The sequence below is a fragment of the Tursiops truncatus genome, chromosome X (assembly GCF_011762595.2).
Source record: "Tursiops truncatus isolate mTurTru1 chromosome X, mTurTru1.mat.Y, whole genome shotgun sequence".
Lineage (NCBI taxonomy): Eukaryota > Metazoa > Chordata > Mammalia > Artiodactyla > Delphinidae > Tursiops > Tursiops truncatus.
In genome coordinates this window covers 1789614-1815594 of record NC_047055.1, presented here as the reverse complement: position 1 = coordinate 1815594, position 25981 = coordinate 1789614, and the positions used below count along the sequence as shown (strand labels likewise).

General features: G+C 55.8%; 1 protein-coding gene and 1 pseudogene across 4 annotated transcripts; both read right to left on the bottom strand.

The window, feature by feature from the left end:
• Positions 1-516: 516 nt before the first annotated feature.
• On the bottom strand, positions 517-25783 carry BCAP31 (B cell receptor associated protein 31). Of its 4 annotated transcripts, none has more exons than XM_073798832.1 (9): positions 25672-25783; positions 24571-24705; positions 23507-23596; positions 23010-23110; positions 18525-18672; positions 3919-4054; positions 2922-3042; positions 2039-2139; positions 517-872 (listed from the first exon to the last, which is right to left on the bottom strand). In XM_073798832.1, exons 2-9 carry the CDS (start codon positions 24660-24662, stop codon positions 834-836), a joined length of 828 nt encoding a protein of 275 aa, XP_073654933.1. In that variant the 5' UTR covers positions 24663-24705; positions 25672-25783; the 3' UTR covers positions 517-833. The 4 variants fall into 4 exon arrangements, with proteins under 4 accessions (XP_073654933.1, XP_073654934.1, XP_073654932.1 ...); XM_073798833.1 differs by lacking the exon at positions 25672-25783 and adding an exon at positions 25296-25410; XM_073798831.1 differs by lacking the exon at positions 25672-25783 and adding an exon at positions 25220-25358.
• Positions 20070-20169, bottom strand: LOC117310444 (U6 spliceosomal RNA; annotated as a pseudogene).
• Positions 25784-25981: the final 198 nt, after the last annotated feature.

Genomic DNA, 25981 nt, shown 5'->3' with positions numbered 1-25981 from the left:
GGTCACTGCCAAGGGCAAGTCTCCTCTCTTGCCAGCATTAGTCAGAGGTCATCCTGCAAACCTTCGGGAGGGGGTGGGGCAGGGAGTGACTGGTGGCACTCTGCCATGCTCTATCTGTCCTAAATGTGATGAACAGGACCCAGAGGAGGCAGGCGAGTCTGCCACCCGGAAGCCCCAGCAGTTTACCTTGCCTCTCAAGCTTCCCCGGGCCCAGCAGCCAACCCCCAGGAAGACCGACAGGATGGACACACCCCACGTGGCCATAAAGCGGGGCCTGGCCTAGGGAGCAGGAGGCAGAGTGGCAGAGAGGGCAAGTGTGAGCCTGCGCCCAGCCTGGGATGAGGGAGCCTTTAGGGGTTTGAACAAATGGAGACAAAATGTCTGGAAGGCCTCCAGGGCAAAGACTGGAGCGGGGGTCTCTGTCTGAGCTGCCTGCCGCCACCTTCCCAGCCACTCCAGAGAAAGGGATCACAAGGAGGTCTCCCTGCGGCCTCAGTTATACGCAAGCACCACGGACACAACACAACAACGTTTATTTTGCCCCAAGAGAAATTCTACTCTTTCTGCTCCACCTGCCCTCCTGCAGGACCAGAGAAAAGGGGCCTTGGAGCCCCCGATCATCAATGCGCAACACAAAGGGGCTTAACCCAGCGGGAAGCAAGACCTGCCACAGCCTTACTCATCCTGGGTGGGAACTGAGTTCCCTACAGAATGCTGGGAGAGCGTGAACTGCAAGCGGCATGAGGGAACGGAAGCGGAAGGGAGCGAGCCGAAGTACCGAGGGAGACCAGGCTCTCGGGAAGCAGCCAGCCACGGGCGGGGAGCAGGGGCCCTCACTCCTCCTTCTTGTCCGTGGGGCCATCTACCTCCGCCTGCAAAGGGGACAGAAATTGCAAAGCAGTGGGTTGGCAGGCATACTCCTCCCCTTCGCCTTCCAGCCCCTCCACCCCAGAGGCCCAGTGGGGTGCCCCTTTCTGAAGATGCCAGGCGGTCAGATGAGCAAGGGACCCCCCCACCAGCAGCACCTCACAGTCTGCCAGGGTGGGAGTGGCCCCACTCCACGAGGGCTGTAACCCTAACTCCAGCCGGGCGGGGGCGTGGGGCGAGGGGGCGAGGGGAGACAAGCCTCTGCTGTCGCTCTTTTCTCAGAGCACCAACCCCGCAGCACCACCTTCTCCTGGGCCTCACTCACACCCACCCTCGTGCCCACGGCTGCCTCCGAACTTGAGTCCCTTCCAAGTCCCAGTTCAGGCTCTTCCCAACTCTGCACACCTTCCACAGGTCCTGCCAGTGAGCCCGCCCTGCACTGAAGCTGTTGGTCCCCCTTTGGGGGCTGGGCCCTCCTTCTCCACCTTCCACGGTGCCCAAACTCAGGCCGCCAAGCACTGAATCAAACCATCAGAACTTAGGGGTGCTTTCCTAGCCCTCATGCCCAATTTCCAGGCCACCTGAGCTTCCAGACGCAGGTAGCCTGGGGACTCAGACCGGGCCTGCGGGCGGAGGTGGTGGCAATGACTCGGACCTACTGGGTGGGAGCTGGCTGTGATGTCCCCAGCTCTCGGCCTCACATCACCCCGCAGCCCCTACGGAGGGAAGGCCAGCAGCCAGCAGTGGAATTTCCCCTGCACGTCTCTGGCCGGTACTTGATGGGGCCCTTCAGTAAACCACACCATGGACCAGGGGTACGTGTAAGGGAAGGAGCTCTTCTCAAGGGCACTGATGCTGGGCACAAGGCTGGGCAGGCCCACAATGCAGAGGGCTGACCCGACTGCCAAGGCGACCTTAGTAAGTGGCTGCCATCTGCCAGGCCACACCCCTCCTGCTCCAGAAGGGGTTCCGGCTGTTGGGCCCATGCTGGCCCCAGACTCAGCGGCAACAAAGGAAAAAAGGGGGACTGGGAGAGAAAGCAGCCAGCTTGCTGCCGAGGCCTCTCAAAGGGGACACGTTGGCCCTGAGGCTAAGCGAGTGGGAGGCCTGCTCTGCGCCTGCGCAGGGTGCGGGGGGCTCGGTTCCAACAGAGCGAGCTGAGCGTGCTGACCTGCAACTTCGCGTGCTCCTCCAACAGGCGGTCGTACTCCTTGGTCAGGCCCTCAGACTGCTTCCGCATGGCCAGAGCCTCATTTTCAGCTTTCTCCAGTTCTGGGGATGATGCAAGTGGTGAAGGAAGGAAAATTAAAAGATGAGGATTAGGGAGAAAAACACCATTTGCTGTAGACAGCAGATGCAGCCGCCCCAAATCTGTCCCCAGTGAGGGTGTCTGGGAGACCACTCCTCTCAAGAAAGCTCCTCTGCCAGCTGCCTTGAAAGCCTCCAAAAGTGGGGAAGGGCTGGCCAACAAAGCTGGGAGAACACTGAGGATCGCCCCCCAACCCCTTTAATGGAGGGACCCTGCATGGCTCTCAGCAGGGGTGACCGCAGGGAGGCTGACAGCATGGGGTAAACATCTTGAAAAGGTTGGGGGTAAGAGCAGGAGGCAGGGAGCAGAACCCCAGCCTCAAAGCTGAGAACGAGAGGTGTGTCGAGAGTGGCCTTCAGGAAGGGAGCAGATGGGAACATCTCAAGCAGCTCTGATGCAGCCTTTCCTTCCCCACCCACCAGGCCCCTGGTGACAAGGCACACAGCGCCACTCCCCATGCCTGGTGCTGGATGAGATGCTCTGGAGTTAGCCCATGGGCCTCTGGGGTTCCTGGGCCCTCCTCGGTTGGACCCTGAGTGCACTGCTAAACCACTAAGCCCCACCGGCTGGGGCCAAGCCCGGCTGTGTTTGGGCTGGACGAGCAAGGAGCCATTTGTTTGTTTTCACGCAGCTCCTGAGCCTGCGTGTGAGCTTGTTATTAATACTTTGGCAAGAGAGGTGTGGCAGCCACTGGCAGAGGCTCCCGAGCTCTGGGGGCCGCGGGCAACCCGACGACAGTGCTCACTTTGCTTGTTGACAGCCAGCTCGTCCTTCAGCCTCTGCAGATCAGCCTTCAGGCTCCTGTTCTCTTCCTCCACCTTCACTTCAGCGTCCCTGCCATCCAACTTGACTCCACCGGCAGCTTCCTAGGAACAGTGCCAAGGGCCTGGGTTACTCAGGAGGGAGGAGGGAGGAGGGAAGGAGGGAAGGAGTCCAGCTCCGTCCTCCCCACTGAGCTGTGATTCCTCAAGCTGCCCTGGGCACTTGCCCCTTCGGAAATGTCAGCACAGAACTGGGCCACTGCTTGTTCCCAGCCACCAGGCAAAGCCCAGGCCAGCAGGGCCACCTGCTACAGCTCCCAAGCCACACGCCCTGCCTGCCCTGGCCCCCAGCCCTGCCTCCTTTCTCGGCAGCTCCTCCAAGTTGACCAGTCCATCCAACGACTCCATTTGCTGTCATCTGGGGATTGCTGCCAGTGACCCCCAACTGACCAATGCCATCGCTTCCTCTCCCCAAGCTCCACAGCTCACTCCAGCCGAGGAGCCCCCAACTCACCCCTGCCCATCCAACTCTATCCTGCCTATGAATCCAAGTCCATCCGTCTCCTTCCCAGCTTGGCTCACACCTCACCTCCTCTGACAAGCCTTCTAGGACTGCCCCGCCTCGTCCCCAGATGATAGCAATCCTCAGGGGACCAAGATTGGTCCTATCCTATCTTGTGTTCTTCTGTGCTAACTTGCCCAATGTGCACAGCACAGGGCTCGGCTCCTTAGGGAGTCAGTTTATCAGGGAAGAGTCTGGCCCGGATGCACAGCGGGTAGAGGCAAGAGAGCAGCAAGGGCGCCCCCCTTCCCATCGCGTCCCCCAGACCCCTCCAGTACCCACCCCCTTCGTCCCTCCACCCAACTCCTCCGCTTTTCAGACAACAGCAGTGTTGCACGTTTCCCAGCCTGATAGGCTAACGGCAGCTGCTGTGGCCCATAAAGAATGTCACGTGGGGGGGTCGGGAAGGCCAAACTCACCTTCTTTAGCTGGTCATTCTCTTCCATGTACTTCTTGGCCGCTTCACTAGCGCTCTCTGCCTGCTTTTTAAAGGCTTCATTGGAGGCCAGCAGCGTGGCCTGCTGGGAGATAAGAGTCACCAGGCGTCTAAGCAAGCTGTAATTGTTTACAAAAAGAAGGGAGAAGTGAGCAAAAGAAAGAGGGAAAGATGGCTAGCATGAACTTCTTTCGTTTGCTCCCACCCCATACCTGCCTGCAGCCTAGACCTGTCCTTCTGGATTGCCAGGGAGGCAAAGCAAACGTGAGGGGAAAGATGGAGCCAGGAGCTGTCCTCTGCCACCAGAAGGATTACTAGTGCCCCCAAAAGGCCGCTCACAGCCCTGGGGCTCTTCTCCAGCCCAGAAGGCACAGGAAGCAGGAGCCTGATAGGACACAAGCGGCCACGCCTAGATACAGCCTAAAGGCCTCGAACCCGGCACTTTACAGGGCAGGGCCTGGACGTGCCAAAGCAGCCACGCTGCCACCTTCCTCGCTGCGAGGCTGGGCTCGCCTTGATAAGCAAGCGCAGCCCAGGACTTCCCTGGCGGTCCAGTGGTGAAGACTCCGTGCTTCCAATGCAGGGGGCGTGGATCTCAGTTCCCTGGTTGGGGAACTGAGATCCCACATGCCATGCAGCAAAACAAACACACCACACAAGAGCAGCCAGTGCTGTGGGGGCTTCCAAAGGGCCGGCCGAATCCTCCAGCCCGCCTTGTGAGACAGTTGCTGCCACTGCCCCCGTTTCACAGAGGGGATGTGGAGGCTCAGCATGCTGAAGCAACTGGTCAAGAGCCAGAGACGAATGTGGCTGGAATCCACACTCCTGCCTGTATGACCCCAAGGCCTGAGCTGCCAACCACTACATGTTCTTGATTTCCAGGGAACCACTAGCTGGGCCAAATGAGAGAGATGGAAACAACCCTTCTCTCCTCACCCCCTTCCCAAATGCAGTCTACAGGCAGCTGCCAGACCACACCTGTTAGAAAACATCACCACCTTGAGGTTTCCCCAGGCAAGGGGGACAGAAAATGAAAAATCAGGGCTCAGGCACACATCTCAGGTTCAGGCCAGCCACGAGAGGCAAGCACGTGGCAGCTGAGCACACGCTGCTCCATTTCCCGACAGCCACCCTGCCCTGAGATGTTAGCTGGCAGAAGAGAGGATGGGAGGACTCACAGTGGGGGGCAGCGGGGGCACTTCCCCACATGCCTGGGACGGGCCTGGCCAGCCACTGCCCCGAGGAGGGTGCAGAATAGGCAGGCCCCGGGGACGGGGACGAGGGGAGGACTCAGCATGTGTAGGGCATTTCCACAACAAAGTGCTCGCTCAGAGGAGACAAAGCAGCTGAAGCCGCCTGCTCCGAGCGTCTTCCCTGGCCTTTGCAGGGCTCCTGTGGACACCTGCTGCTCATCAGGCCCAAGGGGACGAGGGGACTAGGGAGGGATGGGAGAGCAAACAAGGCGCCCAGCTCTCCCTGGCCAGGCCCTGGCAGAGCCCCTGCTGGGAATAAGCCCGGATGGGGAGCGGCTCGCAGGGGCTGTGAGGCACCCATCACGCTTCCTGGTTTAGGGAGCGGCTCCAGGGGCCCCTGTCAGGACCGGGAGAGCCAGGCTACTGGTTCCTGGCAGGAAGGGAGAGTTTCCAGTGACATGTGCTCTCTAAAATTAGCGACCAAGACCTCGTGGCCCAGGGCTCAGGTTTCCCTGTCTCAGCCGCAACTGCCCACCAGCCTGCCCCCCACTGGGCTGAAGCCCTGGAGGTGGAGGGGGCTCCCGAGTGCCCCAGGAGCCAGAGAGAAGCAACGTGCCTGAGTCACACAGGCAGAGTGGCAGTCACTGGGGGAGCCCAGAAAGAAAGGCAAGTCTGACTAAGCCCCAAGCTCGCAAGCACAGGGCGCTCAGGCAGCTCTGAGCAGATCCTGACGACGTGGAGGAGGCTGCTCCTCCCAGCCGGAGACTGGGTTGGGGGGAGGGCACATGTGCCACCTGGCAGACCCAGCCAGCAAAGATGGAGCAGACAAGCCCAAAGGTGACGCTCCCCCTTCGCCTGCCCCCCCCCCCCGCCCGACGAGGCTGGGCAGGCGGCTGACATGGGGCAGGACTCCAGCAGCACCGTGAGCCACCACAGCTGTCGCCCCAGTTACCCAGGGAGGCCAGGCCCAGGATGGTGGTGGCAGCGAGGACCACAGCAGTACAGCAGGGGCCGAGCTCTCCTCGGTGCCGTCCCAGCCCATCCCCACTTATGGAGAACCAGGGTTGCCAACAAGAGCCCAGGCAAACACCCAGTACCCAGCGCCAAGAGCTGTCCAGGGGGCCTCCCGCCACCTCAACCCGCTCAGCCCCCTGCCTGCCCTCAGGGTCTCCCACTCAGTGCAGGGCAAGAGCGTCTAGGGTAGATGCCCCTCCCCGACCACGTGTCTTTCACAACATCCATCCACGCCATCCATCCCCTTCCTCTCCCTTCCTGTTAGACCTGTTCCTCCAACCCAGCCCCAGACGATTCTGGGTAATTCCTCCCTCCAGGAACCTCGCCCCTCAAGGCTCTGCCTCCCACCAGCCCAAGCCCCTCCTCTCTTCCTCCATTCCTCAACCACCAACAACCTATATCCTGCCCTGGCCATGCCACCAGCATGATCACCGGTGCCCTAACCGCCCAATCCAAGGAGCACCCTGGAGTCCTTGGGGCACTCGTTCTGTAGCACTTGGCACAGCTGACGGGTCACCCCCTTGGAACTCTCCCCTACCCTTGCCTCAAGCAACCCTCACCGCCCACCAATCCCACCCCCGACAGGGGTTTATCTCAGCCAGATCCTGACACCCAGCTGCCGACTCACCAGTGGCTCCTGCATGGCCCCGAGACACGCCTGACTCAGCCCATCCATGACAGGCCAACTGCTCCTGCACCGCGCCATGGTGGACGCCGTCACTGAGCTACCCAAGCTCTTGGGCCTGCACGCCACCTTGGGCCCCAGACATCCCTGTGGCCTCACTGCTTCTTTCCTGGGTGACTTTAATAGCTCCTAAGTGGCCTCCTCCCTACCCTCCACCATACAGCTTTGCAATCCATGCCCCCAAGGAAAGCCAGTGATCTTTCTCCAAGACAATCTGATCATGTCACTCCTCTGCTTCCATCGCTCTGACGCACGCCCACTGTTCTGGCTGGCACACAGCCCTCTGCGAGCTGGCTCTTGTCCCCTCACCACCCGTATGGCCCTTTGCTCTACTAACACCAAACCACTGGCTGCTCTTGAACACGCCAGTCCTCACTTGCCTCATCTCCTGTCACTGCACGTCAGCCCACCAGTCTGCAGGGGTGTCTCCCCTTCTCTTTGAGAACTCTCGCTGATGACTCAAGACCCAGCTCCAGGGGACTTCCCTGGTGGCGCGGTGGTTAAGAATCCACCTGCCAATGCAGGGGACACGGGTTCGAGCCCTGGTCCAGGAAGATCCCACATGCCGTGGAGCAACTGAGCCCGTGCGCCACAACTACTGAGCCTGTGCTCTAGAGCCCATGAGCCACAGCTACTGAGCCCACGTGCTACAACTACTGAAGCCCACGAGCCTAGAGCCTGTGCTCCACAACAAGAGAAGCCACCGCAATGAGAAGCCCGCGCACCATAACAAAGAGGAGTGCCCGCTCACCGCAACTAGAGAAAGCCCACCTGCAACAACGAAGACCCAATGCAGCCAAAAATAAATTAAAAATAAATAAAATTTAAAAATAAAAAAGGGGACATTTTAAAAAATCCGCCTGCCAGTGCAGGGGACGTGGCTTTGATCCCTGGTGCGGGAAGATCCCACGTGCCACGGAGCAACTAAGCCCGTGCACCACAACTACGGAAGCCCGCGAGCCACAACTACTGAAGCCCACGAGCCACAACTACTGAAGCCCACGAGCCACAACTACTGAAGCCCACGAGCCACAACTACTGAAGCCCACGCGCCTAGGGCCCGTGCTCCGCAACGAGAAGCCACCGCAATGAGAAGCCCGTGCACCGAAACGAAGAGTAGCCCCCCGCTCGCCACAACTAGAGAGAAGCCCATGTGCAGCAACGATAGACCCAATGCAGCCAAAATAAATAAAGACCTAGCTCCATTACCACTCTCCCCTCAAAGCCTCTCCTGAACCTCCCAGGTCCCCCTTCCACATGTTCCCACACCAGCCCCTGTGCCCCCTCATCTGGTTGCACGGTTCTTCCTCTCTTCTCCTCCCAATCATCTCCCCGCATCACACTGTCACTTGCTCCTCAACTGGCTGCCCAGCCACAAATGCCTTCAGACCAGGGAATGCACCTTCAACCTCTACACGCCCCCCCACCTGGTCCACTGGGAAGGGACCCTGCAGATGACTCCCCCCCCCCGTCCCCCATGTGTGTGATGCCACACCTCAGGCCAGGACAGAATGTGAGTCTGGGGCCCTGGCTCTCCCCAAACTCAGCCTTCCCTCGGCCCAGCCGCACAGAGGGGGACACAGGCAGACACGGGCGGGGCTTGCCAGTCAGTTGAGCAACAGGGTGACGAGAAACAGCAGCAGGAAGGCGCCATGTCAGACCCGTGTTGATGAGCCAGCCAGGCTTGTGACTGCAGCGGTAGCTGAATAGGCACTTGGGAAAACACTCATCACCAAAGCTGGGGGCAAAGCCCAGTGCCCCGGCCCAAGTCCAAAGGGTGCCCCTGCAGGGCCCCCGGCTAAGCCAAGAGCAGCATTCCCTAGCACGGCCGACCGGGCCTGCCCAGGAGCTGGCCTTCTAGAACTTCTTAGTGCCCCTCACACATTAGGCCCCATGCTCTTGTGCCTGTCCCCAATTCACCCAAGATCCAGCTCCAACACTCCCCGAGAGCCTCCACCCTCTCCCAGGCACATCAATGTGCCCTTTTTGTGTCTGTCCCCTCAGTGTTCTGAGTCTCCACCGAGACCCAGGACAGAGCAGGGCATACGGTGGAAGGTGCTGAGCTTCAGAATCTCCAAATTTCAACAGCCCAGAGATGTCAGCCTAGAGAGAAGGCTGATGGACTGCTGTTCCCACTCCTGCTGGCCATCCTCCACCGTGCTCGGCTGCACTGTCCAAGTACTGTTATGCAGGTAACTATTTCTAGCCATTTCTGGACAACAGGTGAGAAGCCACAAGCCGAAGGGACTTCCCAAAGGTTCAGGGCTGGTAGAGGGGCCACGGTCTGGGTTAAATGCACCCAGCGACTGGGAGAGAAGTCAGTGCACGAACCGTAAGAGAATCCAGATGTGCCCTTGGCAGACAAACGTCATCCCCAAATACCTGAATTCAACTGGGCTTTCTCGGTAAGATGTTTCTGGACGCTGAGTGGGGCTTTCATGCTTTTATAAAACGTTGAGTAAACAAGGATCGGCAGGAGAAACAGAGCCAACCATATCAAGCTATGGAGACGTGGTTTCACATGTGCTTTACACCGATCCTGTCTCCCTCCTGTGGGCGAACAGGGGGAGGCAGACTTGGACTTTACAGGAAGTGGGACGAGAGCAAGGAGGAGGGTCCTCCCAAGTCCCAAAAGGAATATTCTATGCTTGTGGCCCCCCCTTGCCAATCCTGCCCACTAGCATTTACCAGGCATCTCCCAGGTGCCACGCCCTCGGGTCACTCAGCCCTCAGGGCCCCGCAGCGAGACAGGTGGGCAGGCAACTCCCCTCACCCTGCTGCCCTGGGGAAGCGGGAAGCTGGTGTCACAGCGCCACCTGTTGACTCTCCAGGCTGACTACAGCTCTGCCTCTGGCGCCGCTCCACAGGGTGGCAGGTGGACTCCGGGTGAACTCGGCCCAGCTCGCCAGCAAAAAAAACACTGAGGAGGCGGCGGCGCGGCGGCGTGGGGAGGTGGCCACCGTGGCGAGGAGCCAAAAGCCAGGTGCTGCCCCAGCAAAAACTTCGGACAAAGCAGACCAGTAATAACAGGGTGGAAGCCGCCCCAGGAAACTCTTACCCTACAGAGTCTGGAGTCATGAAAATAAGGAGGCAGCAGAATGGGAAGAAGGAGAGTTTACTCAGAAAGATCCAGGGAAAATCTTTCAAGGGCTGCCCCCATCCATCTCAGGAGTACATCTCAGCACACATGCTCGGCCTTCCTCTTAGCCCTTGAGTTCGGACAAAATGGGAGGGGGCCAGGGTCGAGGAAAGGCCAAGGCCCTGCAGCAACTCCAGCTTAAGCCCAGGTGGTGCCTATCTACCCTGGGGACAGCAAGGCCAGCTAGAGGGAGCGGGGACGGGGGGCCCTCTAGAGCTGAAGAGAACCAGCGAACAGGAGCGAGCCTGTCACGTTGCCTTCTTGAAACCAGGGAGCAGAGGGATTCTGTATAAACTGGGGGACAGAGAGCAACCAAAAGAGGCCAGACAACCTAGACAGATGTTCCAACGCTAAAATATGCTGGTGGCCCCCTGGCTACTTCAAGGGGATGGGAAGGAGGGAGCTGTCGACCCCCAGATGTGCCCCACGTGGTACTCCAGTCCAAAGGCAACAAGGCAGTGTCACCAGCAGGCGGTGGCGATGTGCTGTGGAAAAAGCCCAGGAAATAGGCCCGGCCCGGGCTGGGGAACCAACAAAGCAAAGAACGAGAGGTGGCATTGGCTACGCCGTCCAATACAGAGGCCACCAGAGGTCCTTTCAGTTCAAATAAATTAAAATTACATTAAATGAAAAATCCAGCTCCTCAGTCACACCAGCCCCATTTGTTCACAGCGAGAGTGTCTCCAGCCTGCAGGCAATTGGTCACATGGCGCTGGGCTGGAGGAGCCAATCGCCCTTCCCATCTCCAGCCCTGCTCTCCGCTCACCCTACCCTCTGCCTTCAGAGAAAGGGGCCCTCCTGGAACATCAGGCTTCCGATGACCTTGGAATCAGGAAGACTGAACCCCTGTAGTTTGGCACCCTGCCCCCAAAGAGGTCATTCACCATTTGCCTTTAGAGTATGAAGAGAATTCTTCGGCCAAAATCCAGTAGCTGAGCAAACAATCCATATTTTAAAAGAAGCCAATGCGTGTCAGATGGTCTTCCATGGCCTCTTCGTAGCAACTCCCCCCGCATTAACACGGTCCCCCCTTTATCAGAGCCCCCTCCTGGGCCCAGCACCCACAGGACACCAGCACACTAGTAGCTGGGGTGAGTTTGGCTGGGGGAGGGGGGGACTAGAAATCAACAGACTTATCGAAAAGGCTCTTACCCAGTGCTGAGCTGTGAAGCACTACTGTATTTGTAGTCTTAGAAAATGATGGCAGGGCTTCCCTGGTGGCACAGTGGTTAAGAATCCACCTGCCAATGCAGGGGACACGGGTTCGAGCCCTGGTCCGGGAAGATCCCACGAGCCACAGAGCAACGAAGCCCGTGCGCCACAACTACTGAGCCTGCGCTCTAGAGCCCGCGAGCCACAACTACTGAAGCCTGCGCGCCTACAGCCCGTGTTCCACAAGAGAAGCCACTGCAATGAGAAGCCCGTGCACCGCAACGAAGAGTAGCCCCTGCTTGCCGTAACTAGAGAAAGCCCGCGCGCTGCAACAATGACCCAATGCGGCCAAAAATAAATACATTAATTAATTTAAAAAAAAAGAAAGAAAATGATGGCAGCTGATGGATGGATCGTCGGATCAAGAGGAAACAAAGGTCAAAAATCCCTTTACCTGGCCTTCTAAGGTCAGTCCTCCACTTAAATCACTTTATCTTTGGGTAGGCCCTGAGCATCAGATTTTAAAAACCCCTTAGGTTCCCTTATCTAGACACAGATTTAAACAAACAGTAAAAAAGCATAAACAAAACCTGCAAAGTAATCTGGGAAACGTGAGCAATCACTCCTGAGTTGGTTACTAAGGAGTTACTGTAAGGTTCTTGTAATAAGCAAGATGCTAGTATGCTTACGGTTTTTTAGTAAAGTCCCTCTCTTTTCCAAGCGATAATCCAAAATATTATTTTGCCTGTAAACATAATATTTGGGATTCGTTTCAAAATAATCCAGAGAATAATGGGGAAGGGGGCAATCAAATGAGACTGGCCAGGGAGACACTCATGTTGAAGCTGAGTGACACCACAGGGGGTTGGCTCTTCTATGCTGCCTCCAGTGCTGAGAACCGGATGCCCAGGGCCCTGAGGATTCCTTGGCTTGGCCGCCTCCAACCCTTATTTGGCCTCTCCCTGGGGCAGCCCTCCCCCCACCCTCTGCTCTGGCTGCAGTACCCGTCCTCTCTGTCCTTCTGTCCCACTCTGCTCTCCCGCCCCCACTCTCCCCACCCTGTGCCCAGCCTGGAATGTAAGACCCCTGAAGGCCAACACCAGCTTTCTCTTCAACTCCCTACCCAGGCCCAGCACAGCCTACCACGTGAGTGGGAAAAATCCCACGAAACTCTCTCACTACTTGGGGTGATGCCGGTAACAACTACCATTTATTAAGCACTCCCCACGTGCCAGGCATGATGCTGAGAACATAACCCAAGTCACCTCCACCCTCACACCAAGTGCTCGAAAGAGGCATCCTCAACCCCTGCGCAACAGGTAAGGAAAAAGGCTCCGGAGAGTTAAGTGACTTACCCGAGATCACACAGCTAGACAGTAACAGACCCAGAATCCAAACCCAGCCAATTCCAAAGTCCACTCTCACTACGCCCATCTGTCTCTCAGGACCACCATGGGCTGTTATACTCCCTTGGGCAAGGGAAGAAAGCGCCCCGTGGCCACTGCAGGCGGCAGAGCCCAGGCTGGACGTTCATCCTCGCCTGCTGGACCCACGTGGCCTCCGTGGACACGGTGGCTCTGGCTTGTCTCGCCATCAACACAAGCCCCAGCGGCCGCCTGGGCACCAACTATCTGCAGAGCTGAACGCTGGCAGCAAGCAGGGCTGACCCAAAAGCAAAGAAAGCAGAGCAGAACGTCCCGCTCACCCCAGAGGGTCTGGATGGATTCCGCCTCACCAGCAGGTTAAAGGGCACGATCACCTTCCAGGAGACAACCCAGCCCCCAAGTCACTGGTGGTTAAGCAGAGGAACTTTGTAGCAAAGCACGGGCAGCTCCATCTGGACTGACTGTGGTGACACAACCCAGCCCCAGAGAGGTAGGCAGAAAACAAGAGCTAACTGTGGACCAAGTTCAGGTCACTACAGATCGAGGGGCCTCACGCACGACGGTGGACCTTCCTGGGTCTGGATGGCGACCACTACTTGGGTCCTGACCAGTAACATTTTAGCAAAAGCGGAGAAAACAGAGCACTGCTCTCAGAACATGCAAAACTCAGCCCAGCAAGAGCTGCTGTGCAGCCACACCTGTAGCTCCAGAGGGATGCCCGCCAGAGGCGCTCCCAGAGCAGGGAAGTAGGCACTAAGGCAACGGATGAGCAAGAGCCCGCGAGACAGAGCCCGCGCTGCCGAGTCCACACTAAACAGTGCCCTGCGCCACACCCATCACAGACCAGAGGCCCGCTACGCAATGCTGGGACCAACGGCATCCACATCCACATCCTCGGGGCACCCAGACATGTGTCTTCACGAGCACCGCCCCCACCCCCCGGCGTTCCTGCTGCCAGAGCTCAGGAGACCTGAAGAGCTGGGCATCCAATCTAAAACACTCGACACAGCAGTTCGATGAGTTCAACCAGGACATGGGCCTGAAGCTGTCCCTGTGTGCCCAGGACACTCCATTCAGTCCCTAAGGTGAAGGTGGCACAGAGCCAACCAGACTAAAGGGGGTGAGCCCAGGTCCCCACGCTGCCCCTCACAGGCCGCTGGGGCCCTTGGAGGACAGCTCTGTAAGCCAGCCCACAGCACAGCACGGGCCTTGCACGGCAGAATCAGGAGGGAAGGCCCAAATAAGCATGAAGAGGAGGTCTTGGCTAGACCAGCAGACAAGAGTTGGGGGGTTCCAGGCAGAGGCCACAGAAATACTCAGGGAAGGGGACCCACGAGGCTGGTTCACGACACGGGGCAGCCGAAGCAGAGACTGCAGAGGGCTGCAGGATGTAGGTTTCAAGCCTTGATGCCAAAGGTGCTCTGAAGGCACTGGAAGCAGGGGGTGGTGGAGTCGGTTTTACATGCCAGAAAGGTCACTTGGCTGGGGCAGGGTGGACAGGCTGGGAGACCAAAGCCAGCGGCAGGAAGCCTACTTGGGATGATGCAGCCCCACTGTGGCAGCACTTCCCCGGGGAACGAGGAAGAGAGGCTCAGGAGGTGAGATCCCTGGCTGTGGAGTGGGGACAGAGTTCCAGTTTTGCAGATGAAGAGTTCTGGAGGCTGCCTGTACAATAGTGCGCACGGGCCCAACACTACTGAGCCGTACACTTAAAAATGGTTCAGATGGCCAGTTTGATGTTAATGCATTTTATCGCAATTTAAAAAAGGAAAACACAGGAGCAGGGGATCACATGGGACAAAAAAAAAGAGGCAGAGCACCCCCAGGTTTCTAAGTAGAGACAGCTGTTCTCAGACTTTGGGGCCCAGCCCACAGAGAAAGGAGCGTGAGGACATGGGAAGGTAGCAAGCTGCCCGACGTCAGGGCGACCACGAAGCAGACGCAAGACAAAAGCCCAGACCCTGCCCCCTGCCCCTCCCCAGCAGACTGTTGCAGGGAAGTACAGACTTGTTTAAGGACGTGATGCGTCCTTTAAGCCTGGGGCCCCTGTTTTCAATCATGAGGGCTGCTCAAGGTTCCCCCCAGGTGCTTTTTTTTTTTGGCCGCCCTGCACAGCCTGTGGGATCTTAGTTCCCCAATCGGGATTGAACCCGGGCCCTCAGCAGCGAAAGCGCAGAGTCCTAACCACTGGACAGCTAGGGAATTCTCCCCCAATGTGCTCTTGACCCCAGCCCCATGAGGAACCAGCGCCACCCCCAGCCTCTCTTCTGAGCATTGCTCTCTGCCTCTGTGGTCCCCTCACCCACTAACCTGCTGTCTCTCCCCCTGTCTTGCCTCTCCCTGCATCTGCTTTCATTCCCCTCCATCTCACTTCCAGGGAGCGGCCAGCACCTCCCTGTCGCCCATTCCTCGACCCCTTGGTGCAGTCATCGCCCTCCTCTCCCCCGGCTTCTTCGTTCCTTCCAGCAGGCCTCACCGGCTCCCTTCCTTCCACGCGGGTGGGTGTGCAGCCTTCCTCTGGGTGCTGCCACTCTGTGGGCGCCCACAGGAGAACCCACCACCACCTCAACCTCAGAGGCTTGGCATGCCCACTAGTTCCTCCCCTTTCTTCCACCAGCACCTCTGAAGCCAGGTTCAGGCCACCAGCATGTCTCAGTTCGGCGACCTCTGACTTGGTCCCCCTGCTTGCAGGCTCTCCGGCTCTACTCCACCCCAGGCGCCAAGTATGAACACGCAACTCTGACCATGGCGCAGCGCCACTGGGAAAACTCAGTGCTGTACCACACAGAGTTCGGGTACAAACTCTGAAACTGGCATTCAAAACCCTCCACCCTCTCTCTGGCCACTCCTGACCCATCCACCCTGATCCACGTGCTCTTTTCCAAACAGCCTACAGGGGTTCAGGGACTGAGCCAGTACCTGCAAGGGAGACTTGCACAAATACAGATGAGAAAGAGACAGACAGTGAGAGGGGCAGAGACACTTTGAAGAGTACCAGGCGGTCTAGCTGAGAGGCACGCAAAGTGACAATTGAGAGGGGTTTTCCCTGTTTATGATATCAGAAAAATGGGGAGATCGGCCTGATGTTCACCAGCGGGGAATTGGTAGACACCTAAGAATGCTGGCAACAGATGGGGTGTCCTAGAACAATGTTAATGACAAACTCAATGGAAGACCCATGTTCCCACGTGGTAGTTACAACCTGACCCTGTTTTGAAGAAGCATGTGGCTGCTGAGGTCCCATCACTTCAAGTCTGAATTCTCAGCTCTGCTGATGACTAGTTCTGGGAACTGGGGTCTCTGAACCCCAGTTGTTTCTTCACAGAGCTACTATAAAAATTAATGTGTGCCTGGCATACTGAACGCTTAACAAGTGGTAGCTGCTATTAGGCATAGAAAAGTCTAGAAAAATATTCAACAAACGTATGTGTCGACAGCGGTTATGATAGCATTTTAGAGGATGTATTTTCTTATGTTTATTTAAAGCCTCAACCTCCTCCAAAGGTTTTAGACTACCAGATTACTTAATAATCCTCAGATGTACAAATGGAGCTAAGAGATTAAAGTCGTTGGACTCCTAAAACTTAGACTAATAAGACTGATGTACAGATCGTGTACTTGATCGAGGCACCTTCCTACCAAAATCCAGGGGAAAAAGGCAGCCCACTATCCAGTCTATGGTCTGAGGCAGGCTATACACCAACAATCTGGCACCAATTGCTCACTCCGATGCACACTAGCTGGCATCTGAACAGAGGGTCGGAACTCGGCGTGAGCTCGGGCTGGCCACTTAGAACCTGTGCAACTCAGGCCGCTCCATCTCTCTTGGGCTGCCCTTTTCCATTTATAAAGGCCCACTGAATTATGAAGAATTATTAAAGTCCTTACTGACTTCAAGCAGAAACAGAACCCAAACAGCTCACACGCACACAGGCGAGGCCACCTGGCCATCCAATCTTCACGATAAGCTTTTGTTTTCTTTCTTTCTTTTTTTTTTTTTGGCCATGCTGCGCGGCTTGTGGGAATCTTAGTTCCCTGACCAGGGATTGAACCCAGGCCCTCGGCAGTGAAAGCGCAGAGTCCTAACCACTGGACGGCCAGAGAATTCACACGTAATCTTTTTTCTTCTTGGATGGTTAATGTCATGCAAATAGAGAAGTTCCTCAAGGGCCACGGCCGCCATACAGGATCTGACCCCTAGACTAGGGAGGAGTATATCATCTCAGAAAATTCTAGAAACAATTAAACAGCTCATTTGTGGGCAACTGATGAATCCACACTGATCCTTGGGGTCACTGTTTCCTTTTCTAAGAAGTCACACAAGACCAACCTCACATCCTTTTTTTGATCAGCTACTGGCCAGGAGGGACACGGGAGGGTATGGCAGGCACAGCAAGCTAAGATGGACAGGCAACAGATGTATGGCTGCCGGAACAACCAGGCCCAAGAAGTTACTATGCCCCACATGTTTTAAAGGGAATTCGATGAAGCCTTCCTTACACGCCTGTCAAATGGAGAGGTCAGAGCAAAGTGAGGGAGGCAGCTGACACGACAGAGCACAGAGTGGGATTGTGAGGGAGCATGGGACCTGTGGGCCCAAATCTCACTCTCCTCTCTCAGTCTCCGCGCGTCCCTTCAGGAACAGCCGAGGTATAAATGAGGACTGCTCTTCTTTGAATTCACCTGTTTGGGTTAGGAGACTGCCAACTACTCTGTACCCTGACGGTGGTGGTGGTGTTATCCTACTCTGCATTTGTCAAACACTCACAGAACCAGATGCCCATTTGTGCTATATGTCAATTTTTTAAAGTCAACTGCAGGAATTAAGCTGGAACACCTCGCTTCACAGTGTCGCAGAGAGGACAGAGCTGAGCACACACTCACTCGTCTGGTACACCTGGTTACCCACTGTCCCCTGGCCTTGTCAGATAATACCTGCCCTGGAGATCTCCTTCTGGAAGAGATCACAAAAGCAGAGCAGTCAGGAGAGTCTCAGTCCACAAGATCATACTTCTTTTTTGGAGCTTCCTGAAACGCTAAAACTCTAAGCTATGTGTCCAACTCCTCCCAGCCTTCTCAGTTCCTGACTCTCAGAAGTTGGAAGACAGCAGCCTTGCAGATCACTCCTGTGATCAAATGTATCCCCCTGAAAAGCCCTTTCCAGCTCCACCACCCGGCACTTTCCAACTATGGAAAGTGACTTTTTTTCTGAAACACTGAAACCCAGTCATTCCAATGCCCAAGAATCCATCCACTGACCCTACTTCTCAGTAACCTCACGGTAGGCTCTTCCCAATAACTCCGGAAGCCCTTGGCCCCCAGGCTCCAATAGGCCTCATGCTCCTGTGACAGGTCTACATCTGGGAAGGCCCTGGGGACAGGGTCGGTCTCAGCCCCTTCGTGCCATTTCTGCCCACTCTTCTCAGGACAGGACCCCATACACAAAAAGCCCCTGTTCAACTGGTCCCTTTTTTTTCTTCTTTTTTGCAGTACGCGGGCCTCTCACTATTGTGGCCTCTCCCGTTGCGGAGCACAGGCTCCAGAGGCGCAGGCTCAGCGGCCATGGCTCACGGGCCCAACCGCTCCGCGGCATGTGGGATCTTCCTGGACCGGGGCACGAACCCGCGCCCCCTGCATCAGCAGGCGGACTCTCAACCACTGCGCCACCAGGGAAGCCCTCAACTGGTCCCTTTTAAGCTGGGCTCCAAAGAGCCTCTCCCAGAAGAGGGTAACGCCTGTCATTTACTTCACTCTGTGTACAGAAAGCGAGCTGGTGATAAGACATTTGTCCTAAAAGAACGTGTTGCAGATTACGGCAGAGCCAGAACGTGGTCTTCTGACCTTCTAGTCAGCCCGCTCCCACCCTCCATGCTGCCTCCGGAGGTCAGGAGAAAAATCAGAGGCCTCTGGGGAAACTGTGTGGTTCCCCTAACACAGAAAGGGCCTCCAGTTCAAGGCCACAGACTGAGGAGGCAGTCATGGGCTAGGTCCCTTCACAGTCCCCCAGCCCTCCCCACTCACAAGGACAGCAGCAAGGAGAAGCCAGCAATGTAGAGGTTCCTCTGGGCACGGAAAAGCTTCATGTGGAAGTGTTCCACAGCCCCGGGGTTGTTCTGGAGGTTCACCTTCTCCGTCACGTCGTCGTACTTTCGAATCTCGCGAACAGCATCTGTGGCGGAGCAGAGAAGAGATACGGGCATTTAGCTCCCGCTCAGACTAGGCTGGCCTGTCCAGGTAAGACAGGCGGCATGAGCTGGGGCAGTCTTGCTTCCCTCGAATCTGTCTCCCCTGCTATCCCCCTTCTGTACACACCTTGGGGGATGCCTTGTCAGAAGCGCTGCCCTTGGACCTACTCTCTCCTCCAGCTTTTCTCACGTCACCCCCGGACCCATTCTACACAGGCCATGAGCCTGCTCTCCGCGTCAAGATGCTCATCGAATCTGAGACATCGCCAGCAACAGAGGCAGCTCCCCTTTCCCATGGTGCCCCCAATGTTTGGTTCTGTTTATCTCAAACTGGGCTGGTCATGGGCCATCCAACTGATAAGCCGGGGTACTCCTGTTTATGGAAATGCCCGCTAGGGAGGCATGAGCTGCCTAGGAGTCAAGACCTGAAGCATGCGTGCTAGAGATTCAAGGGTTTTCATTTCTAAGCTTTATAACCCATTTTATTATTTAAACTGTTTTATTCTGATTACAAGAGAAATTCACACTTATCAAAGGTTCAAACATAGCAGAAATGCAGAAGGAGTAAGAATCCCATAACATAATCACCTCCAGCAGGACCTGCTACATGTGGCCAGCTTAGCTAAAAAGCAGTCATTTTCAGTCCCATTACCTGATGTCATTCTCTTTGCAATACACACATCTGAAATTACCCCAATTACAGGTTTATTGTCCATCTCCCCCAAATTAGACTACAAACGCCACGAGAGCAGAAATCTTTTCTATTACACCCCTAGGGCCTAGCATAGTGCTAGGCGCACAGGGGGCACACAAACACCTGCTGAATGGTGAACAGCCTCTGCTCTGGAGAGCTGCTGCTGGCCACACAGCGCTCTGGTTCACCCGTGTATTCACATCTATGTGTTTGTGGAATAGAAATGGAACCATCACACAGGGAGGGGGAAGGGTAAGCTGGGACGAAGTGAGAGAGTGGCATGGACATATACACACTACTAAAAGTACAACAGCTAGTGGGAAGCAGCCGCATAGCACAGGGAGACCAGCTCGGTGCTTTGTGACCACCTAGGGGGCGGGATGGGGGGGTGTGATAGGGAGGGTGGGAGGGAGACGCAAGAGGGAGGGGATATGGAGATATATGTATACGTATAGCTGATTCACTTTGTTATACAGCAGAAACTAACATAACAATGTAAAGCAATTATACTCCAATAAAGACGTTAAAAAAAATAAGAAAAAAAAAGAAGAAATGGAACCATCCCATACCTACCGCTTTTCTCCCTCAACCCTGAAATCTCTTTTTTCTTGAGGTACACTGATTTGTAACATTATGTAAATTTCACGTGTACAACATTTCTACTTCTGTATACCCTACAATGTGCTAAAAAACATGGAATGCTTCATGAATCTGTGTGCCATCCTTGTGCAGGAGGCATGCTAATCATCTCTCTTTCCAATTTTAGGATATGTGTCGCCAAAGTGACCATCTGAGACATCTTTTTAAGTCAGTACATAAAGAGCTACCTAAAGAGGGCTCTTAATGGACCCCCATGGGAGAGGGTTAAAGTATCACTGTATGGCTATTGTCTGGTTCTTAATTTCTTGTTTGAGACTGCTTGTTTTTTAAGCTGATCTTACATTATAAAAATCTGTCCTCCTTTACTGGTGTTTTTGTGTTACATCTGTACCATGAAGCAAGCCCTCTTTCAACACTGTTGGCAGGGATATAAACCAGGACAACAATGCTTTTTATGGACTGCGTGTTCCTGGCCCCAAAAATTCCTAAGTCGGCATCCTAACCCCCAACCAGATGGTATTAGGAAGACGGGCCACTGGGAAGTGAGCACGAGGCCCTCGTGAATGGGATTAGTGCCCTTGTAAAATAGACCCCAGAGAGCTCCCTTGTCCCTTCTTCCATGTGAGGACATGGCAAGAAGACAGCCACCTATGAACCAGGAAGAGAGCCCTCAACCAGACACTGAATCTGCCAGCACCTTAATCTTGGACTTGCTGTCTCCAGAACTTTGAGAAATACATGTCTTTTGTTTAAGCCACTCGGTCTATGGTCTATCGCAGCCCAAACTAAGACATAAAATTTTAAATGTTCATGCCCTTGGGTTCATCCATTCCACCTCTATGAATTTACCCTACAGAAAGTTTTGCATATACGTGCAATGATATGAGGATGCCTATAAAGAAGGAATTACACTATAACCATATGATAAAATACTACCCAATCTTTAAGAAGAATGAGACTGCTATAAGAAAAAAAGCCTAAGATACAGTAAGTGGAAAAAGCACAATCCAAAACAGTGTGTACTGTGATCTGAATCCAAGCCAAAAGGGTATGTACTAGTTTAATAAAGACGGCAGCATAGAAAATGCCTGTGGAAACATACCATAAACTTTTAACAATACTCACCTGTGAGACATGGGATTATGGGGGACTTTACCTTTCTAGGTTGAATTTGTGAACTTTTAAAGATGTGTTATTTTTGTGATTTAAACAAACAAAAACCATGTCTTCCTACACTGTCTTCTGCATCCAGAAACCCCAGCACCTCCAGGACCACCTCTGGCTGATGGCAGAGAGCAGACCGGGGATGGGGGCGTTGGGCCAAACTAGCCCAAGTCACGCAGCAGAGTGCTGCCCTCTATCTCAGGCCTCCAGCCCAGGGTAGTTGACCCTGGACCCTCATTAAGCCCACTCCCCCAGTGAGATGTGCCCTAGGCCCCTCCCAGTGATGGCTAGGGGCCAGCCAGGCCTGCAGCTTCTAGCTGGTTATGTTATGTCATCAGTATTTGCTACTAGCTAACAACTTATTTAGGTAGGCCTCTCTAGATTATGCTTCTTACCCTTAGGATAGAAAGCAGCCTATCATCATAGCAGGACGTCTCTCTAGAACATCCAGGTAGTTCCCTGACCCCCAAAAAAGAAGAATGGCACCTTTGCCAACTACTGCCTTCTGCAAAGGGCCCCCCCGGCCCACTCTGCCATACTAGGAGAGTTCGTGGAGTCTGGTTTGCAGAGGGGCAAGGCCCCAAGTGAACACCCTCAGCACGGTCCCTCCCCACCCCAATTCTTGCCCCCAGCCCACACCCAAAAGCAAAAGCACACACACCCAATTCCAAAACCCTGCAGCCTGGCCTTTCCTGCTCACGGGAAGACACGCATAATCCCTACCTGTTCTGGACTCAGAGGCTGCTCAGGGAGAGAACCCTGATTGGAAAGAGCTGCCTCTTGGGGCCTTACCAAGTACTTCAAGAACAGTGAGGTCTGTGCGCAGCTGGCACCCACCCTCCACGGCTGGGAATGGATAGGCTGCACCTCACCTGTCCAGAGGCAGTCCTGCCTGAACCTATCCCATCAGGCCCCGAGACATCAGGAAGGAGACACGCCTAATGCTGCAGCTGGTGGGTGGAGCCCTGCACTTTCCCCTGAACTATGGCTCCCTGGCCTCCCACCCCCTGCCACATTTCTGCTGGGGACTCAGGGAGACAGAAGTGCTCTGAGTCTAAGCAGGCATCGCACCTTGGAGACAGGACCACTGTCTATGGCAGAGGTGAGCCAATACTTTGGAGACCAAGCAGGGGGATGTACTGATCACTTACCGCAGCAAAAGGCACATTTAACAGACAGATGAGAGCTATACTGATTCCTCGGGTCTCCAAACAATCATGCCACCACCTGGCCTCAGGCCCCACCCCTGTTCATCTTTCAAGCCCCTGCTGGTGTGTACCTCAATGCAGGGTTTATAGAACTTCAGAACTGGAAGGACTTCGAGGAACCTGAAGTCTGACCCAGATCCAGAGAGGTCTGGGATTTGCCCCCTAGATATGCTATCAGACCTCTTGCCCCCCGTATACTTCAGGACATGGCGGCTTCTTTCCCAGCTTGACTCCCTATCTATTTGGTAGCTCAGTCCCCTATCTGAGGCCTGTTTCAGGCACTGAGGAAGAGACTGACGCTGCTAAGTGCCCAAGGAGCAGCACTACTTGGACCAAGGTCAGCATGAGCCAGTTAGCTTCTCTTGGTTTCAGCTCTGGAAGGGCGTGAGGAGCTGCCTGAGACATGAGGTGGTCATCGCCAGGTACACAAAGGCCGCCGGTCGAAGTGAGGGCCCTGCCAGCAGCCAGCATCGTCGTCTTTGTGCATGAAAGGAGCCTCCTCCCCCAAGAGAAAGACAGGCGCCCTTCAGTGGTCTGTCTCTGAGAAGCCAAAGCTGTACACTGCTTACGGAACATGGCACGGGGCTTTGCAGCAGAGGCTACTTTGGTCAAAGGGTCTAGGTCAGGTAGCTGCCCTCAGCCACAGCTCACTCACCAATGAGCAGCAGCACAAGGATGACAACGAGAACCACAAAGAAGGTGTTGCCATAGGTCACTACCAAGTGCACGAGGCGGGACTTGAAAATCTTCTGCCATCTGTGAAGAAAACAAAACGGCTAAGGCCTGAAGAGAAAGAACGCACGCCGGGGATCCAGGGCCCTGTGAACAGAAATACAGTTTTGCACTCGTCTCCAGCGGCTGAATATCCCATACAGATTCAGCCTCAGCCACTTGCAATTCTCCAATTTATGGCATCCATTCAAGAGTGTTAAAAAGAAAAAAAAAAGATACATGTCCGTGTATAGAAATTTCTAGAAAACCAGTCTTAAACACTGGTAGGCTCTGGGGAGGGAAATGGGAAACTTACTTTCCCCTCTGTAGTATCAAAATGCTTGCCACGTACACATTTCTTTAAACTGTTTTCCCCCGTTGACCAATCGTGGTTCACCTAGACTCCCACCACCCTACATTACCATGAAGCAGACCGCAGACCTCTCTTCGTTTCCCTCCATGAATACCTCAGGATACAGCTCTATCAGAGAAGAGTCTTCCAAAATACTAATCACGATGCCATCACCAGACCTCAAAAATATCAACAAGATCTCTCATCATCAGAACTCCAGAGCCAGAACTCCAAAGTCCAACTGAGACAATTATTTTTAGTTGGTTTGTTTGAATCCTGACAAGATTCTGATCCTGCATTTAGTTGGTAAGTATCTTAAGTCTCTCTTATTCTATAGGCTCCCTCTTCCCTTGCTCTTTTTTCTTTCCCAGTTTACTGTCTGCAGAAAACAGACTGTTTGTCCTACAAAGCTTCCCAGATTGCAGCTCCAAGGGGGCCTCTGTTCTGCATCTCCTGTGAACTGTACGAGGCGACTCACATCTCGCTTTTGTCAAGAATATTCCTTAAGCAATGTTGTATACTTTCTATCACATCACAACAGGGCCTTCACTTTTTCATTAAAAAAGAGCTTTTAAAAAAACATCCATAAAAACACAGCCTCATCTGTAATGCCCCAATTTAAGTCCAAACGTGTTCATATAATAAATGTAATTAAAATTAATTTCCAGTTAACTTTCTACAGGTCCTCTGTTCATTGAAAAGAAACATGGCTCCAGCCTTCATAGGCTGAGTAATGCTCATGAGGGCACTACGCAATGCCAGTGAGACTAGTTAAGAGAACAGAAGTCACCAAATCAATGGCAACGTGACCCCGTGATGCAAGTTTTGCAGATCCCACAATGCCATTCCCCGAACGCCAGGGCCCCCGAGGGGGTGGCAGGAGGGCATCATTCCCAGAACCATAACTAGGTCTTCTCCCCTCTGGGACATTCTGAAGACCAGAAGGCAGGGCGCACAGGAAAGGAACTCGGCAAGATGTGACAGAGCAGAACTGTGGGGAAGGTTGGCGATAATCAACGCAACCCTTGCCACCCCTACCCCAGACAGGTTCTACCTGTTTCCATCCGGCCTCAGTTCCAGGGCCCACCAACTCTGCAGGGATAAGCTGCGGAGCAACTCTCCCTGGCTCGCCTGCGCGCTCCACGGGCCATACCTTTTGGGAGAAATGAAGGGAATGCAGAGAAGCAGCACAGCGAAGACCTCTGCATAGAGGAAGGTGGCGACTGCAGTCCACTGCAGACTCATCGTGTTGCTAGCAGCTTTCCAACGGGGAGATGTGAGCCTGTTCCTGCGGGAGCACAGAAAAAACGGGAGTCGTGACAGCTGGGCGGCCCCCGCACCCGACCTCAGAGCCTTCCAAGGCCTGGCTGACACGGGCTCGAGCCCCGGCAGTCTGGGCGCTAACACACCCAGAGCCGCCTTTTCGGACAATTCCTTCCCGGTGGAGTCCGGGAGGCTCCTCCCGCCTGCGGAACCGGGGTAGCGTCTGGAATCGGAAACCCGTGGAGCCCAGAGGCCGTCCTCGCAGCCCCGCGGGCCCGGGCCCGCCCCGCCCGCCGAGGGGAGCGCTGCGCCAGACGCTCCCGCCCCCCACACCCCAGCCCCCGTCTCCATAACGCCCTCGCGCTTTCTCCCGAAGCTGCGGCGCTCCCATCCCCCGGGGAAGCCAAGGGGCCCTGGCGCCCGCGGCCCTCCCATCGGGGCCCACAGAGAACCAGCAGCCCCTCCCGGGGTAGGAGCGGGGCTCCGAGGTCTCCCGACCACTGCGTCCGCCTCCGAAGGGGCGGAAGGGCTCGGGGTACCTCAGAAAGCCCCGGAGAGCGACTCCTAGAGAACGGGAGTCGGGGCCAAGGGCAAACGCGGGTCTCGACCCTGCACCTCACGGCCCCATCCAGAGAAACTTCTAGAAGACTGTCTCCTCAAAAGCCGGAGGAGCCCCTCCCGGCCGCCCGGGTCGGCCACGGCGTCCACCCCGCTCCAGAGAAACCCCGACGTGGCCCCGACCCGGCACGCCCTCCCAAGCCCCACCCCGGCGGCTCCTCCGGATGGACTCGGCCGTCGCCCCCCGCCCCCGGAGACGGCTCCACCCGCCGCCGCCCCGACTTCCCTCTGCCCGGCCCTGCCCTCGCACTCCCAGCTCGGCACTGGCCCCGCGCCCCGGGCCTCGCCGCGCTGCCCGCCGTTCCCCCCCTCGTCGAGGAGCCGGGGCACCTCGGCGACCCCGGAACCCGGCCGGGAGCGCGGGCTCGCTCACCGAGTTTCCCACAGTCAACCGTCACGCCCCGTCGCCGCCGAACTCTCCCACCTCAACCTCGGCCCCGCCCCTTCCCCGCAGCCGGAACCGGAAGCGCCCGCCGGGTCCCGCCCCGCCCCCAACCGCCGCGAGGCCCCGGAGGCCCCTCCCAAGGCGGTTTTCCGCCCCGCCCCCGAGCCGAGGCTCCGACGCCCAGGACTGGGGAAGAAGCTGCGCCTCGGGCGCGCGGGGAGTCGGGGCGAGGCCTTGGCGGGAAGGCGAGGTGCAGCTTCTCTAGCCCGCGCGGTCCTCCCACGTCTCTGTGGTCCGG